The sequence below is a fragment of the Petaurus breviceps genome, unplaced genomic scaffold (genome assembly GCF_028583685.1).
Source record: "Petaurus breviceps papuanus isolate PSGF00001 unplaced genomic scaffold, PetGlider_PUasm1.0 207, whole genome shotgun sequence".
NCBI lineage: Eukaryota > Metazoa > Chordata > Mammalia > Diprotodontia > Petauridae > Petaurus > Petaurus breviceps.
This window is the reverse complement of record NW_027185850.1, coordinates 472,824-485,754: the sequence shown is the minus strand read 5'-3', so window position 1 is coordinate 485,754 and position 12,931 is coordinate 472,824. Positions and strand designations below refer to the sequence as shown.

The 12,931-nt window shown below is 43.4% G+C and overlaps 1 protein-coding gene across 1 annotated transcript in view; it reads left to right on the top strand.

Moving 5' to 3' along the window:
* Window positions 1-12,931, top strand: part of LOC138164769 (serine/threonine-protein kinase TNNI3K-like) — a 370,349-nt gene that overhangs the window by 87,822 nt on the left and 269,596 nt on the right. The window contains exon 6 of the mRNA XM_069092731.1: window positions 12,370-12,468. Coding sequence (XP_068948832.1) covers window positions 12,370-12,468 — 99 coding nt within the window. The remainder of the gene's footprint in view (window positions 1-12,369; window positions 12,469-12,931) is intronic.

Genomic DNA, 12,931 nt, shown 5'->3' with positions numbered 1-12,931 from the left:
GAGAGAGAGACAGAGAGACAAAAAGAGAGGGAGAGAGACAGAGAAAGAGACAGAGAGGGAGAGAGAGACAGAGAGACAGAAAGAGAAGAGGAGAGAGAGACAAAGAGAGAGACAGATAGAGACAGGAGAGAGAGCAGATGAAGAGGGTTGAGTAAGACATAGCCATTGATTTAGTTTATGGCACAAATGGGGGAGAGAGGAGAACATTTAAAGGGGGTTGTGGGTCGGGGCAGGGGGATTACAAACACCAGTATCCATTGCAAGTGAGGGGGAAGGGTCTTCACAGCTGGAGGGCTTCAGGGTTCCCCTCAAATTGCAACCCCATTTTGATGCCAGACCCAGTGCACAGACAACATCAGTTTATGATCTCTGCACATGGGAAGGAGGTGATGACTTCCTCCCACCAGAGGAAGGAGCTGTGATTTATGGTGGGGATTCTCTAGAAGGGAAAGTCTGGTTAAACAAGCTTGGTAAAAAGCTCAAATCACAGCAAGCTCAGCATGAGTCAGTGAGGGGATGTGGCTGGCACAAAAGCTGAGAAGGTCCAGGACAGGCAGCATGGTGTGGAGGCTAGAGACCTGGCCTGGGAGGCAGAAAGACCAGGGCTCAAGGTCTGCCTTTGACCCAGCCTGCCTGTATGAGTCACCTGAGTCACCTAACTTGCCAGTGCCCTGGGGCACTCTGTAGGTTGCAAAAAAAAATCATGCTGATCTGTGTTGGTGGAGAGACTTTAGAAATCACAAGCCTGGTAACCCCAAAATGCCCAACAAGAATGGGGGTAGTAAAAGGCACAAATGGATTCTGGACTTAGAAACCTCCTGCCTGGCATGTGATGGTCTGTCTTGGCACCTCATTCAAAAATAATACTGAAAGCATGGGACACATCCACAGAGAAGGTGCCAGGGAGGGGGAGGGGACTCAAGATCTTCTTACGTCATACCGCAATCAGTCGTGAAAATGTTTATTCACAAGGAGACTCAAGGTTCTCATAGCTTCAGGGATTCATAAGGTGTGGCCTGAATGTGCCCAGAAGTGACTGCACTCCCAGCCTATGCTCTGTGCATGCCCATGAAAGGAGCAGGGGGGAGGTGATTTATTCTGAAGACAGAAAGAGGATCAAAGGAGGATGGATCCCAGCTCACACGAGAAAGCTGCTTGTGACAGCCAGGGTGATCCAAAGTGATTTCTATTAATGCTTCAATTCAGCAAACTTCCATCTTCCCGAACCTATGACGTCCAAGGGAAAGTGCTTAGCTCTGGAGGCAGCAAAGCTGAAGCCAGAGACAGTGTGCTCCCTCCTGGAATAAGGGAGTGCGTGGGGTCATGCCATAGCATTCGTCTGTCTCGTTGGCTCGTGGGGTCCACCGTGAGGTCTGTGCAGGTGATCTGCAGCCTCAGACTGTCCTCAGCAGCAGCCTTGCATCTCCAGCTGCCTCTTCATCATGGAGCCCAACGGCCCATGGACATCTTACACTCAACGTCTCTAAAACGGAACCTGCCTCCCAAACGTCCCCCTCCCCACAGTCACCCAGGCTCCTAACTCCATCCTGGATTCGCTCCTCTCTCTCCCTGCATGTGGCCAGTCTGGAGCTCCAGCATGCCAGTTCTGCTGTCACTCATGCATCCACAGCCTGAATTCATGCCCTCCTGGCCTTCTACCTGGGAAGAGGAGAATAAAGCATTGATTAAGCACTTACTGTATGCTAGCTACTGGGAATGCCAGAAGAAGAAAAGGAAAGACTGTCCCTGTTCTCTAGGAGCTCACATTCTACTGGGAGACGACAACATACAAGGTGGGGCTGAAAAGTTCGGGGGGGGGGTCCCCAAGACCAAGAGCGAGCAGAGCAGTGGACAGCGTCAGGAACTGAGCCATGCAGGCAGTCGGCCTGGCCGGCAGAGGCACTTCCTCAAGCCCAGGCCCTGGAGAGGTCTTGGTCAGCAGAGGAAGGTGCTGCCATCTTCAGCCTAATATGAGCAGTGGGACGGAGGCAGGACAGTAATCTGGATGATCAAGACCAGACATGGCTGAGACACAGAATTCTGCAGGCACCTTCTGGCTGGCCTTCCTGCCTCAAGCTTCTCCACACCCCACCATACCCTCTCCTCATCTACCAAAGTGGCTTTTCCAGCGTGGGTCTGATTACGGCACCCTTTGGTCAGTGAATTCCAGTGGCTCCCTGTTACACCTCAAAGCTCTTCTCTCCCCAGGCCTTCCTCACGTTTCAGCCTCCTCATGCATTGCTCCCTTCCACCCACTCAGCGATCCAGGATGACTGGCCTATGTCCTGTTCTCTGAATGCCGCCCTCCAGCTCCCATGTTCATTTCTTTTCAGCAGTTTTCCTCACATTCTGGAATGTTTCACCCCCTGACTTGTGCCTTATGTTTTCCCTGACTTACTTCAAGGCTTAGCTCAAATAACACCTTTTGTAGGAGGACTTTTCCAGGCCTCACAAGCGCTAATGACTTCTCCTTTCAGATGACTTTCCATCTATCCTGCAAATCTTGTATGTGCCTAGTAACTGCCATGTTGTCTCCCCCAATTACAGAGAAGGGATTGTTTTTCTGGGAGGTGGAGGAGGAGCTTTCTTTGTATTCCCAGAGCTTGGTGCCTGGCACATAGTAAGCATTGATTAAGTGAAATTATTATGGCTGAACATATATAAGGGGCTTTGCAAACCTAAGAAAACTATATAAATGTTAGCTATTATGAAAAAAAGATGATTGTTGATTCACTGACTTGTACGATCTATTCAAGAAGGAGAGATAAGTGCATAATTGAGAAGATAATAGAAGACACCCTGGGATTTAGTGAAAAGCAAAGGCTGTATCAGACCTAGGTGGAACACTAGATTGAGTGTTTGACTTGGAGTCTGGAAGACCTGAGTGAAAATTCAGCCTCAGACACTATCTGTGTGACCTTGGACAAGTCATTTAACCTCTGTGTGACTCAGTTTACTGATTTGTAAGATGAGAAAAATAATACTACCTACACCACCTTAAGATGTTGTGAAGATCAAAGAATATATTTATAAAGTGCTTAGCATATAGTTCTTGACATATGATAGACACTCAATAAATGCTTCTTTCCTTCCTTTCTTCTTCTTTCTTTCCTTCCTTCCATCTCTCCTTCCTTCCTTCCTTCTTCCCTATTTCATTCCTTCCTTCCTTTTTTTTCTTCTTATTACTTAACAATATGATGTCAGCCAATTGAGTGGATGAGATTTTAGTTTGCAGTAAGAGGCATAGCATCCAGGAATAAAGGGATGAACATATCAGAAGTACTTTGCCCTACTCTGACCATACTTAGAATATTGTGTTCAGCCAGGTTTTTGGTGATCAGGTGAAGAGTGTTCACTTAAGGGAAGGCTGTATGCTGAAGAACCGTACGTTTACCCCATTTGAAGACTGCCTGAAAGTGCTATATATGTTTAGCCTTGAGTGAAGAGAACAAAGGAGCAGGCCATGACCACTATTTTTAGTTTTATCCTTTGGAAGAAGAATTAGCCTTCTTCTGCTTGGATACTTAGGGCAGAATTAGGAGTAATGCACTAAAGCTTCAGAGAAGGAAATGTAGGCTTGCTTTTGGGGGGAAGGATGAATGACTGATCATTGAATGTGTTAGTGTGGGGATTTTTTTCCAGCATCAAGTGGACCAGATGGCCACTGAGGACTCTTACATCTCTGGAATTCTGTAAATCTGTGATTTTTGATGCCTGAGCTAGATATTAAAAGAATGGGGAGATTTCAACAGAAGACACTGGATAGAAAAACGTCATCATCCCAAGCATCATCACTCACATTTTTAAAATTCTTCAAGGTTTGCAAATCAGTCTATACAAATTATCTCAACTGAAACTCACAGCTGCCTTGTAATGGAGGGAATCTTATTGCCTTCCTTTACAGATAAGGGAGCTGAGACTCAGCTAAATTAAAGGACTTGACCAAGGTCACAAAGGAAGGACCTGAACCCAGGCCTTCTGACTCAAAAGTCAGTGCTTGTATCTTTGCACCGAGTGACTTCCTGTTCCCAAGCCCCTCTGAGATGCTGGGATTCCATTGCTGGTACACCATTCTATCCCCAGCCTTCTGACCCTGCACTATGATACAGAAGGTGGGGAGCATAGGAGAGGGGCCAGAATATTGGGCCTAGAGTCAGGAGACCTGACCTCAAATCTACCTTCCTCTCTGAGCCTCAGCTTCCTCACCTATAAAATGAAGGGATTGGACTCTGTGGCCTTGCAGGCTGCTTCCAGTCTCAGATTTATGTGCCCGGCGTCCCCCAGGCTACCTAGTCCCATTCCTGCTCCAGACCTTATTCGTGTGACCTATTTTCTCCAGACCTTGCTTTTCTCATCTGTAAAATGAGAGGCCTGTGCCCATTGGCTTCTTTGGTCCCTCCCTCCACTCCTAAGTAGCTATTTAGTATTTCTGGGTACACATGCCTGCAGCTCCTGGCCCCGGTGCAGTATCCACCTGGGCTGCCTTCTTGACACTCAGAGCTGTCGGTGCCGCCTCAAAGGGAGAGCCCAGCCCAGAAGAGTGTGTGGGGCTGGTCCCTCCTGAGCTGCAGCAGCAGGACTGAACTTGGTAAACCCACAGTTCAGTTTTCCTAGCTGCAACAGGAGTTACTTGGATAGAATTAATGTCTTCATCTTTCCACTGAGGCTTAAAAACAACAACTAAACCTAGCTACATTTATCTCAGTGTAACGGGACAGAGAGAACATTGAAGCAGTTTGCCTCTGCCCTGCCTTTCTGTTTCTGGTGTCTGACAAGGAGCCGAGCATCCCAGAGCCCAGACAGGCTCCTTCTGGAGAAAGCAGACCTCCTCTAATCGATTCTTACACCTGCCAGTCCCTGGTACCTCGTAGTCACTGGAAACATTTCTGCAGCTGTAGCTTCTCCCATTTGATGGTCTGGCTTCTGGAATCCTTGAAGACCAATGGCCTTGCTATTGTATTTTTAAATAAAGAGTCTTCACTGAAGGCGATTGATTACCTGCACCCGCCACCTTTCAGTGAATTAAGTTAGTATCTTGCAGTTCATCATATTGTGAGCTCCTGCCTTAATTAATGAGGCAGCTGGAAAAAGAGAGCGTTAAACATTCTGTGGATGTGCCCGGCCCAGAACGCAAGGGGCATGATGCCTCGTCAGGGGTGTCTTTCTCTTTTTAATTCCCCTGCTGAAAATTCAATAATCATCGATTTAATTTTGTTAGAAGGATTCTTATCGCTTAGCCTTGTCTAAGAGACCGCATCTCTCTGCATTCTCTCTTATGTTCTATTTGGTGACTCTACCTTACCTTCTGAGTACAACGAAATGGTTGCCTTTTCAAGTGGATTGAAAGCACTTTGGTTTGCAAAGTGGTTTTGAGAAAGTGTCTCCTGTAAGAAAAGGAAGAGACAGATCAGGGAAGCCTTGGACTGAAACCTGGGGTGACGAGGGACTGTCAGGAGATAAGGATGCTTTGCTCTCACCAAATGAGGGTCCCAAGTGTGAATGGGATAAAATTGCAAAAACCCAAAGCTGCAATGCTACAATTTTGTTAACTGTAATGGACATGGAAGACCTGACTGCAAAGGAATTTGTATGAATATGGAAAATTTGGAGGGGGGCAGGTAGATTTGAAGTTGATAGAACTCATACCTGCCTTAAATTTGAATGAGGTTTTTGTGATTAAATAAAAATCTGTTAGGAACTCTCAGTAGGAAAGTGCCTCCTCTGATACAGATTAGCAATCCCTTTATGACTTAGTGACCAAGAGGTTCAATGACTTGTCCAGAGTCACACAGAAACTATGTATTAGGATCATTCATTTGGAGCTGGATGTGGTTTCCTTAGAGATGATCTGCTTCAGCCTCTTCATTCTATAGATGAGGAAGATGAGTCCCAGGGGCCACAGACAGAGGCCCGGCATGTATTGGAGACATGGCTTGAGCCCAGCCCTTCCTGACTCCAAAGCTGGGTTCATAGCTCCCGCAGCAGTGGTGTCAGATTGAAATAGAAACAGAACATTGCAGGAAACATATTGACTTAGAAATCCATATGTTAACATTATATCTGCTTTATTTTTATTTGTTTTGCTAAATGTTTCCCAAGTATGTTTTAATCTGGTTTGGGATGTAGCATGTGATACCTGTGGACTCCTCAAGACTGAACAGATTTTCTGTCTGGAATTCAACCTGTTCCAAGATATTGTCCACCGTCCCGTCCCAATTCCAGAGCTGCACCTTCATTATCAGTCCTTATTCTGGCCAATTGTATCACTCCCCTTCCAGGTATAGACGCTCAGAAACCCTTGAATTTTGCGCTAAGATCGGGGCTTGAATTCTGCCTTAAAATGCACTAGTGGTGTGACAATGGAAAAGCTAGTTAACCTCTCTGAACCTCAGTTTCCCCACCTGTAAATTTGAGAGTACAATAGCTTCCCTGTTGCAGGGTTAATGTGGAAGTCAAGAAAGATAATATCCATCAAGCATTTGGCAAACCTTAAAAGGTTGAACTCTGAGTGTGGGTCCTGATTAATAGTGTGGAGCGAGCCGTGTGTCTTCTCTCAAGTTTTCTCCCCAAACTGCTCCCCAGTGTTAGTAGAGATCATTTTGGGGAGTGCTTGAGGCAGCTCTAATAGACATAAGCCTATTGCTAGCCAGGCCTCCTTGATTGTTTTATTGGTCATCTAGAATTGTCTGTGTGAATAATGGGGATAAAAATGTCTGTGCATACATACTGGAGAGGCTGGTGGTTAAACATTTACCAGCACACCCCTGTATTGTTCTAGAGACACAATGAGAGCTGGGCAAGAAGATGGCAAATACTAGTGAAAATAGGTTCAGAGAGTAAAATCATCAACAGGCTGGAGGTCTGGTGCCTACAGACTGACAGTGAATAATAATGAAAACAATGGTGGTCGCAGTCACAGTCGCTGGCATCTTATGGTATTGTAAGGCTTACAAAGTGCTGGACATAATGTATTTCATGTCAGCCTGACAATGCTCCTGAGATCATGGGATGGCCATGCCTCAATCTCCCCAGAAAGACCATCTTCCCTCCTCGATGCCTCCTCTTCTTCCTTCTCTGCTCATGCCCATGGTGCATCCTCTCACCAGCAGCCCAGAGGAGCTCATTCTTCTCTAGCATTTTGCTTACCCTCTCTGTTTTCCTCCCCCATCTCTTGCCTCTTGCTTAAAGCCCTTACAAAGGAGTAACAGAACCTTCGATGGTCTGTGTGAACTCCGTGCTTGTAAGGGCTCCCAGCCATCCACCTTTAATCTTTTGCCCTTCTCTCTGAGCTTCTGGCTACAGTTCTACTCTGATGGAACGTTTTCCGAGTGAGCTGCAAGAATGCATTAATTTTAGCCTATGCTAATAAGAGAAGGATCACATAAAAGCCCCTCGTTTCTGAAGGGAGGCTGGAAGAGCTATTTTTTTAAATAGGTCTTCATACATAAATGCCTAATTACAGATATGTCAGGTGAAAAAAGTCATTACATCAAACAGTCAGCCAGCACTAAGAGAAAAGATTCTGTAACAACACAATTGAGGATTCATTCCTGAAATGGTGACATTTGGAATGAATGTCAAGAAGTGGGTACATTTAAGGAAAAAATAGATAATACTGCAAGAAAGAATTCTGAGTAAAAAAAATCAGAAATGTTAAAAACTTGTAACCAGTTGTTATTGCTATTGTCTAAAGTATATTTCCTTCTGGAAACAAGATATAATTTATATGTTAATAGGTAAAGCTTCATTGGGCCATCCCTAAAACTGATGTGGATTTATTACCAGGGACTTAGAATCAAGTATATAAGGATGTGTTGAACTGAGGGACTCATTCTAACTGCAAAGAACTCTTTATGTCATATCAGAACAGACTGGACTGTTGGAGTGTTCATTAAAAATAAATAGAACCGAGTTTAAGCTGATCTCTCTGCTTCGAGTCTCTCCCCCTCTCAAATCTGCCCCAAAGGTCATGTCTGATGATCAGCCCTCAGTTCTATGGCTCCCCATTGCCTCTGCCATTTAAAGTTTCCATGCGTATCTCCCTGCCCTCTTTCCAGCCTCGTTATACAACAGCCCCTCAGTGCATGCTATGAGCCAGCCATGTGGGCCCATTGGCTGTTCCTCACATAAGACAGTCAATTTCTCATCCTGATGACTTTGCACGAGCTGTCTCCCATGACTGGAACACATTACTTCCACACCTGTTTCTTGGAAATTCAGTTCTCCAAGCCAATCCAAGCACGTCTTGCACAAGGCCTTTGCTGGCCCCCATTGCAACCTCAGTTGTCGACCTTTCCCCTCCAAGTTCACCTGGAATCTCCTTTATATGGTAGTGAATAAGCATGTATTAAATACCTTCTATGCCTCAGGCACCATGTTACATACTGATGATACAAAGAAAAGCCAAAGACAGTTAGTTCCCACCCTCAAGGAACTCATGCTTTAAGGGAAGAGAAAGTGTGATTATTGAATGAGTTAGTCAGACCTGCATTTAAAGGCCAAATTGACAGATGAGTGAAGGGTGGACTGGGGCTTGGAGAGATTGGAGGCAAGGAGACCGACAAAAGGCTAGTACGAGCTTCAGGTGATGAGGGAGTTCCCCAGTGCTGCTGGGGCAGAGGAGAGAAGAGGGCACATAGGAGAAATGCTGTGGAGTATAAGCAATGTAATTCAACAATCAGGTGAATGTGGGGGAGTAGAGAGTGAGGAGGTGATGATGATGCATTTCAAACCTGAATGATGAGAAAGCTTTAGGAAGAGGGAGGGGGCAGAGGAGGGAGATGAGCCCCACGTTGGGTATTAGGAGTTAAGACGTCTATGAGCATCTGGCTTGGATGCAGCTGGTGCTGCAAGACTGGAGAGTGAGAGAGAGGTTCAGGCTAGACTAGTCAGTCTCAGAGTTGTCTGCCTAGAGGTCGTGAGTGACTCCATGGGAACTAAGGAGTTCACCGAGGGAAATAGTGTACAGGGAGGACAGGAGAAAATAGGGTCCAAGAAAACTGGATAGTACCAGTTATATTTTATTATTGTTTTAAATATCATATGAGAAAATCTTTGTAAAGTGCTTCACAAATCTTAAATTACCACATGAAAGGCAGATACTGTTATTCACATTTAGCCAAATAGAAGCTGGGATTTTCCACATTTTTCAGTCTTAGGTCAGCCTTGTCTTTGGGAGAAGGAATGGATAAGCTGTGCAAGAACCATAAGCTTAATGTGGAATTTTTGTAGAGAAAAAAGTCACATTAAAACCTCTCTTTTAAAGCTAATTCTAAGTAACAATAATTATTTTCTTGTAAGATGCTAAAGTACTTACCAAAAATTCTAAGCTCACAAAATCTCTTCAATAGATTTTATTCTTATTCAAGGAATGCTGAGCTATTCTAGATAATTCTGACATTCCTTTATGGGATAAAAAGAATGGCAGAAATATTATCCAAGCCACCACTTTGCATACGAGAAAACTGAATTCTGGAGAGATTAGGAAATGTCTTTCCCGAGTCCCCAATTATTCTTCTTGGCAGAATCAGGACTGGAACCCTTGTCCCTGGATTCTCATTATTTTCTTTCCCCTGTGCTACACTGCATTTTAGCCTTTCTTTCAACAGTAAAGGATTTCTTGGTATTTTTAAAACAAAACTGAGTAGACTCTGCACTTCAATGATAGCTCAATGTGGTTTCATTAAAGCTCATATTTTGACAATTGTTCAGAAGGCCAACATTTCATAATTAATAGATGTTCAGCTGAAAGACTGACCTTCTGAATGACTGGGCAAGTGCAAACTTAGAAAAAAATCCACTTTGGACTATTTATTGAAGCCTAAGAGCAGTTATCTTTTGGAATGAAGTACATCTTGGAACTGTGCCTTGGAAATTGGCTCTCTATGTGAGCATTTCACAAAGTCCTTTTAAAATAAAAATTCATGCTAAGTCTTCTATGTGAGTGTTATGCTAAATTTAAAATATGAAACTTTCTAAAAGGGCTCTCATCTACCTTGATCTCTGTCACATCCTATAAAGGGTCTTAAAGTTCAAACTTTGGGGAATCAGTTATTATCAGTTTTTTTCTCATGAATGATTCCTAAGTTTTCCTTCCTGACTTAATCTGAAAGTAATTGTATAAGCAGATTTCTTCCTGTCTTTTCTGCATTCCATTTTTGGGCCAGTTAGCCCAGTTGGTTAAAACAGTTTGTTAATGAGGGTAAGGTCATAGATTTGACATCATGTTGGTCATCTGTAGATTTCTCAAGAATACCACTAACTCTTCACTTCAAATCAATACCATTATGCATCAGAAATCTGCTGGATCAATATAAATGTATCTCAACCTGGTGTGGAAAAAAGAATACACAAGGGAATTGATTGTGGACCAGCAATATTATTTTCATATACAGAGTAAAGGATCCTCTTCATCAATATTTTTTAGATTCAATAGAAAAAAAAAAACCTACTCATCTCCGTGCATTCTCCAGAAAACCCAGTTGCTATAACAGACGTTTCCCAGTTCATGAAAGACAATCACCCTTTTAGTTCTCTTTTCAAGCAACAGACACGATAATTTCTCCAAGTTTCAGGAATGAAAGCCATTCAATTCTGCAGGAAGGAATGGGAATTATATGTGAAACATTTGAATAGGAGTTGGTAAGCATGGATCCTAACTCATCCCTGTGATGTGTTCTGTCTTTAATTTACTTTGTGATATTAGGCAGAGCAATTTAACTTCTTTGATCCTCAGATATATTTCTTGTTTGTTTTTTTTCTCTGTAAAATAATGTGATTTTTGTCTTTGAGATACCATGAAATGAGAAAATATGAGTAGTGAAATTGTTATAAGGGGAGGTAATGTGATTGGTTTCATGGAAGAATGAGTGAATAAATGGATGAATAAATGAATAGATGGATGGATGCATGGATGCATGGATGGCTTAAAGAATGGAAAAGTATCTGTCAGGCATGTCCTATGTGCGTAGTACCATTGATATAAAGAGAAAGACAAGACAATCCCCACTCTCAAGACTTCACATTCCAGTGGGGGAGGCAACATATATTTTCAGCTATGAGTCCCAAGAAAATCATATTGGTCCTTAGGGTGCAACAAAAAATCAGAAAATTCATCTTCTCTAATATCATTTCCTTTGATAAACCACTCTTATATAGAATGCTGAAGCAATTGAAAATTCCATGGACTTTGGTGATATTTTTGTTTGTTTAGTGCTTCTGTGGGCTGTTCAAAGACTTCTAGGGATATGGGATTCACATTTGGAGAGGAAATTATTATGTCAAGTCAAGGATTGCTCCTCCAGTCCATGGTTTCAAGGTGTAGCGGCAAGCACCCCAGCGTCCCCAGGGTTTGCGGCCAACACAGGTTCTTGGATCTGCTTTGATAAAGGAAAGCAACTCAAAATAGGTTAACAAGCTTACTTTAATCAGTCAAATATGTATCATTTACCGAGTTCAGGGGAAAAAGGTCAGCACCCCAAACTTCAAAGTATACAGAATTATCAAGACAGAAACAGATCAAGTAGACAGATTTCCAAACTGTCCAACCATTACATCCATACCAAATCAACATCTGGGTTTCAACATCTGGGTTTTTCAAAGTCGAGGGGGGACTCTCAACAACGGCTTCCCAGAATCCAGATCAAATCACAGAACACTTCTCAAAGTGAGCCCCAAAACAAAGCTACACATCAGGGCTTATATAGCCTTCTCCTGGCTCAGAGAATATAACAACCTTATTGACCCACTGGCCAATCAAGAAGTATCTACTGAAAAACAAGCCTCCCACCCCAGGCTCCAGGTGCACTTTAGCCTAGGGGCAGGGAAGATCTTTAAAATTTATATTCCCATTACACAAGGCAAACTGAGAGCAGAATTGGTGGGGGAGGAGGGTTGAGAAGATTGATATTGCTGGGATTATTGAACTGACCAGCCCTGAATGGCTCAGCATTTGGTGCTGATGGTTTTAGGGATGGAGAACCCTTCTCTTACTAGAGTGTGTCTCCTCAAGATGTGTATCTCATATGTGCTATCCATAAAAAAAGAACTGACTGTGCCCTGAGGAAATTGGTGAAGAGGAAAAATCTTACTCTCATCATTGCTTGAATAGTTACCCTCAGTACCAGAAACATGGCTCCTGGAACATGGTAAATACCTAATAATTACTTTCCATGGAATTCATTCATTCACTCTGAGATGGAAAGTTGGTAGGAGGGACTATTGATTTTGAACTACTTTTCTTGAAAGGCAATGGATTTATCATGTCTGGCTACATTTTTGCAAGGACATGTAAATGTAATCTGAAGCAGGAATGATTTGTATTATCTGCAGAACTGATATGTTCTCCACTTGGATCTCCTTCTTTTCTAGGCTGCTGACATCCTGCTACAGCATGGAGCCTATGTAAACGTCCAAGATGCCGTCTTTTTCAGCCCTCTACACATTGCAGTGTACTACGGTCATGAGAAAGTAAGCTGGTCATTGTGATATGTTCCAGATCTCCATTATATTGGTTTCTCTTAGAGAAGATGGGGTTAGGACCTCTTAAACATAAGATTTGGACATATACTTAGTAATGCAACTGGTTAGCATCCCTGTCCTACCCTCTCCTCTTCCCAGTAACTCAAGCTACTATGAAGCTACTGCCAGTCTTTTCCCATCCTTGCACAGGTCATTCAGTCACTCAATAAGCATTTATTAAGCACCTACTATATCCTAATAATTGTGCTAAGTGCTAAGGGTACAAAGAGAGGCAAAAAATATTTCCTGTTATCCAGGAGCTCCTAGTCTGATAGGAGAGACAGTGTACAAACAGCTGTGTACAAACAGCTGTGTACAAACAACTGTGTACAAACAGCTGTGTACAAACAACTGTGTACAAACAACTGTGTACAAACACCTGTGTACAAACAGCTGTGTACAAACAGCTGTG